Source organism: Octopus bimaculoides, chromosome 2, assembly GCF_001194135.2.
Source record: "Octopus bimaculoides isolate UCB-OBI-ISO-001 chromosome 2, ASM119413v2, whole genome shotgun sequence".
NCBI classification, from domain to species: domain Eukaryota; kingdom Metazoa; phylum Mollusca; class Cephalopoda; order Octopoda; family Octopodidae; genus Octopus; species Octopus bimaculoides.
In genome coordinates, this window is record NC_068982.1 from 105,297,043 (window position 1) to 105,302,892 (window position 5,850).

Below are 5,850 nucleotides of genomic sequence, written 5' to 3' on the forward strand. Positions count from 1 at the left end.
ATAATATAAGACTAATCTATATATATATCTTCTAGATATTTTACTAGGAAGACTAAACTTGTTAATAAACCGTAAATGTTATTTCCAAAATATTCTAGCGTGAGTTTGGTATTAAGAGTACAAAAGTGCACAACTAAAAATTTATAGAAGAGTCGAGATTTTGTGACGTTCATGCATTTCCCAAAGGCGTTGCCAACGCAAATGAAATGTAGTGTTCAACCGGTAATCAAAACCGGCTTGCTGGACTAAAAGATGCTTCAGTTTCTTCTACTAGGAACAACACTCTTTATTTACGGGGAATCGGGAAGTGAAAATCTAATAAACAAATTAGCGTTGTTGAAATTGAAAGGAAATGTTTTCTACAGGGAATCGAAACGTAAACAGGTTTCTCCTACCACGCTCGACTGAGTCAAGTAAAGATGACATCTAAACAAAACAAAACAAAAGAAAAAAGAAAGAAAAAGAAAAAAAAAACGTCTTTTAATATCACAATTATTTTCTTAAGATTCAAACATCATTGCTTCCGTGACATCACACTGGAGGAGTCTTCAGTAAAGCCCTTTGTGTTAAATGATCATAATAAAAGGACAATCTCCATACACCAGCAACAAAAACAGTGCAAAACTGATTCTGCAACCATGTTATGATGCCCTACTGTTTGGCCTTTCACCGATTCTCTCCAAACTGCATTAATAGTGCACAATCTTAATAAAGTCATATAAGTTGAAGAAGCCTTTGAGCAGTCGTATGATCTGTTGGAAATAGTAGACAAGTCTCTTTCATGTCACACATCGTAAAAAAGATCAGGGTACCTTAGATAATATGGTCCTAAATGCATTATGCCACTGATATGTGAGACTACATTAACCAATTGACACTTTAGATACACCGAAGTCGAAATGTTCATGGTTTGAGCAACTTTGATCACAGTTGATTGGGGTCTGAACCACAACTTTTACCATAAGTTAGATGAATTTTCATAATTTATTTTATATAAACGAAGATACACCATTTCAGAGCCTTTTGGGGCTAAACGTGCATATATAACTACATACACTCTCATTTATATAGTAGATATATAGTTCAAATAAATATTTGATTAGTCTTCTGTGCTATTGCCTATTAACAGCAACAAGGGGTTTATACCTGTTTTAACAGTCCAGAGCTCATCAATTCGAGTCTCTTTCTCTTCTCAGTGACCATTGTGTTTTTCTGTTCAGTCAGATCTACAGAAGCTTGCTCTTTTATTTTATGTCCAAATGTTCTCTTACTCTTCAGAACTTTGGTAAAAGCAAAATCTTAGTTCTTGTCTACCCACTTGTGGCCTTCATTTATATCACATCTCTGAAATTGAAATTTCCTCACAGACCACTACATTGTAGCATGCATTTATAGAACTCTCCTCGATCCACACTTTAACAACTCTAATGTATCCAAATGTTTGATTACATCTACACTTGTCCTTTTGTACATTAATAGCACACATGCTGTTGCTTCTAACAACAGGCTCCTACAAATTTAATATTATCTTTCACCTTTTCTTAATCTATTGCACACAGAAAAAAATAATAAATGCGCCCTTTTAAAGCCTAGCCAGGCCCGGTTTCTTGGTTTCTGTGGCGTATGTGTTCCCCAGCTGGACGGGACGCCAGTCTATTGCAGCGTTACTTATTTTTGCCAGCTGAGTGGACTGGAGCAACATGAAATGAAGTGTTTTGCTCAAGAACACAATGCGTCACCTGGTCCAGGAATCGAAACCACAATCTTATGATCATGCTGCTGACAACCTAACCACTAGGCCATGCGCCTCCAGTATTGCACACAGACACCTTCATATTTAACCGAGATAACTCAGACTAATAAGTATTTACTGGTTTCACAAACAGATGAACGGAAACTTCAGTGGAATATGACAACTTGGTCTTCTTCAATAGCATATATGAAAGAAATAGTCTTATTCTGCAACCTCCTTGTAAATTAACAATAGTTAAGCATTCGAGACCACATCCAAGTGATGGTCATTTGGTTGTTTGGTGATAATTCCCTTAACAATACACTGCAATCTCTAACTGATAGATGTACTCTCTGCTCCTTCTAATACTTCTATTACCTTACTCTGCCACCGAAGTTCACCTATCCTACTTCTTCTCTGCCTCATTGTCCTTACTGTGCCTAATGCTCCAAACTTTTTATTACTTTTCCTAATAATCCCACTTCAGGATGGGTCTTCCTACCCATCCCTTGCATAATATTAATGTTTTTTTTTCTTTGATAAGACCTCAAAGTTTAACTCTTTTGATACCAATCTGTCTGAAATTGCTCCTGGTTCTACATTATAAACTTCTTGTTTAAAGTGATCTAAATTAAAACCTTCCATTAAAGTTTCATGTTAATTTATGTTCCAAACTCTAGCTTAATAATGGCGAGAGTATTTTACTAAATTCTTCAAAATTAATTGAGATGAAGGCAGTGTATTTCATTAGAAGTATGATAATGAAAATGTTATCTCTGTTATGTTCTCATATTCGTTTATAACCTGTAAACACACAACAATTTGCAAATCTAGCCAGCATCTATAACTTGATGCCAACCATCTGTACATCAGCATTGAATTTTCATTGAAGATTCAAAAGGTTCTTTAATTTACTTTCAGTCTGCAGCTGTGCATTATCCCTAGTGACAGTTCTAATTACCATTTAATCATTTTCCTTAATGACTACCAGTAATTTCTCATCCTTTAAGAAAATACTATTCAAGAGGTTTAACTCAGTTACAGGCATGGCTGTCTGGTTAAGAAGTTTCCCAACCTCATGATTTCAGGTTCACTTCCACTGTGTGGCACCTTGGGCAAATGTCTTTTACTATAGCCCCAAATCAACCAAAGCATTGTTAGTAGATTTGATAGATAGGAAGTGAAAGAAGCCCATGTGTGTGTGTATATATATATATATATATATATATGAATATTATATAAGTCATTATACTTGACCAGCTCCTGTGAACTGTCCTACTTATGCATGCATGAAAGATGGAAGTTAAACGATGATGATGATTATTATTAATCCAAACATGTGGTAGTACAGAAGAAATGAAGTCAAAAATGCTCAGAGAATGTATGAGAATTTATTCAGATTTTAATACACACACACACACACACACACACTTGAACAGTTTCACATTTGATTTTTCAGAAGTATATGTTATGTGGAGCTGTGTTGCAAATTGCATCTTTTCTAGCTATTGTTGTAAAAATCGTACACATGTATTTAAAAATGTGTGTGTGTGCGCGTGTGTATTTGTGTCTCTTTGTCTTGACATCACATGATTGTTGCAAATGAATATCAGTCATTTCCAATATTCTGTGAAAACATGTCTGATTATAGGGAAGCAGGTAAGTTCTGTTTGACCCATGCAAGTATAGAAAAGTGGACATTAAAATGATGATGATGATGATCTCGTCAAATTTGCTGCTAGTGAGGCTGGGCTTGCACTAATCTAAAATTGATAGCTACTTTACCATCCTTTCATTAATAGATTGGTTCTTTACTTAAGTTTCTTTACCTTAACTAATGACCTCTCACCTCAAACTATATTACTTCTGAAATAACATTAAGTTATCTTCTGAGATATGACTGTAGATACAACAGGTGGGAAGAAAGTAGTAATAAAAGGCGTCGAGCTGGCAGAAACGTTAGCACGCAGGGCGAAATGCTTAGCGTTATTTTGTCTGCCACTACGTTCTGAGTTCAAATTCCGCCGAGGTCGACTTTGCCTTTCATCCTTTTGAGGTCGATAAATTAAGTACCAGTTACGCACTGGGATCGATATAATCGACTTAATTCGTTTGTCTGTCCTTGTCTGTCCCCTCTATGTTTAGCCCCTTGTGGGCAATAAAGAAATAAGAAAGTAGTAATAATTGTAGAGATTGTGAGAAATGAATACAGTTGTTGCATTAACAAGTAATATCCAAGCATGGTAATGAAGTTAATTTTAAATTGTCTCACCCACACTTTATGTGTTATTATAAATAATTAATTTTTTGTTTTTCTTTTCTTTTTACAGCCAGCCTATCAGAATTTGAGGCAACGAATGGAAGGGCACGTGTCCCGCTTTTTGGAGAAGCAGGTGTGGAGCCCAAATCTGAATAAAAATCAGTTACGAGACCAACTAAGAAAGCATATCAATCAGTATGTTGACAACTATTGTATTCTTATATTTTTATATTATTAAAGCAAAACCATTTGGGTCTCAGAAAAATTGCTTTGCAGTATTTGTTCTAGCTTTTTATGTTCTGAGTTCAAATTCCTCTGAGGTCAACTTTACCTTTCGTCCTTTCAGGGCTGATAAAATAAAGTATCAGTTAAGTGCTAGGGTCAATTTAACCGACTAGCCCTCTCCCTACAAATGTCTAGCCTCATCACCCTTTTTTGATGCGCCTTGCTGACCTTGACTTTCATTTCTCTGTGTAAAATATCATCCAGCTCCAAAATCCCTAAATATCTATACCCACTACTGTCAGGTTCACCCATGGTCTCTCCTGATGGTAACCACAATCCTCTGCAGGCTGCTTTCTTCCCTCTTTTCATATTAAGTACTGAGCATTTGGTAATCCCAAATTCCATACCGATGTCCTACCACACTTCTGGACTGTTTTGGTTAAGGAATCTATCTGTTTCTCAGATTTCCCAAATAATTTCAGGTCATCCATCAACAGAAGATGATTCCATGATGGGTCTTTCTTCCCACATCAGTAACCCATCTTAACTCTCCTAAGTGTCATTGTTATGGGTATTCGTGCAATTACAAAAAGTGATGGAGAAAATGAGTCACCTTGGAAGATTCCCCTTTTAATATTAACTTCTCTAAGGAATACATTACTTGAGTACAATTTGATTTTCCACTCTTTCATGCTATGCATCAGAAAATTTGTGATGTTGTCAGCAACACCAAACATCTGCAGGCATTCAACAATCCAAGAATGAGGCATCATATCATATGCCTTCTTAAATTATTATTATTATTATTATTATTATTATTATTATTATTATTTTATGTTTGACTTTTGCTTTGCATTTGTACAAGTTGGATCCAAGTCTCACCCAGAGACCTCAAGAGACAACAAGTTAGAAGTTCATGTAGGTGTTATGCCTAGGGTACCATATATTTGGATTTGTACATAGTGTTGTTTATTTGTACATAGTGTTGTTTATTTGTATATAGTGTTGTTTATTTGTATATAGTGTTGTTTATTTGTACATAGTGTTGTTGGATTTGTACATAGTGTTGTTTATTATTATTATTATTATTATTATTATCTTTCAGATAATAATAATAATTATTATTATTATTAGATATTATTATTATCATTATTATCTTTTAGATCTGGTATTTTGGCTAGTGGAGTGGAGCGAATCATTGAACAAGTGGTTAACCCAAAGATATTCTTGGTAATCAAACCTCGCATTGATGAAGTCATATGTGAACATTTGGAAATTGACTTTAAGGAGCGGCAGGAGAAGCTGCTGCGCAAGAAACACCAGCAGCAAGCCCTGGCTGCTGCTGCAGCTGCTGCAGTGGCTGCTTCAAATAATGCCATGGCAAGTAAGTAGAAATATTTTTCTATCTATCTATCTATTTATCTATCTATCTATCTATGTATTTATCTATGTATGTATGTATGTATGTATCTATCTATCTATCTATCTATCTATCTCAATGAGAATATTGACCAAGGTTACCGTGGTCTTTTCTGTGGGCTTTTCCTTCCACGGCTAAACCTAAACTGTCCTCCCCTCTTTTTACACGAGAACATTACTGTGTGATACACGATCCCTATTGATCGGCCTTTCC

At 35.4% G+C, this 5,850-nt stretch overlaps 1 protein-coding gene across 2 annotated transcripts in view; it reads left to right on the plus strand.

Moving 5' to 3' along the window:
• Window positions 1-5,850, plus strand: part of LOC106870384 (biorientation of chromosomes in cell division protein 1-like 1) — a 27,333-nt gene that overhangs the window by 876 nt on the left and 20,607 nt on the right. For both annotated transcript variants that reach the window (XM_014916425.2, XM_014916426.2), the window contains exons 2-3: window positions 4,063-4,187; window positions 5,381-5,601. In XM_014916425.2, coding sequence (XP_014771911.1) covers window positions 4,063-4,187; window positions 5,381-5,601 — 346 coding nt within the window. The remainder of the gene's footprint in view (window positions 1-4,062; window positions 4,188-5,380; window positions 5,602-5,850) is intronic.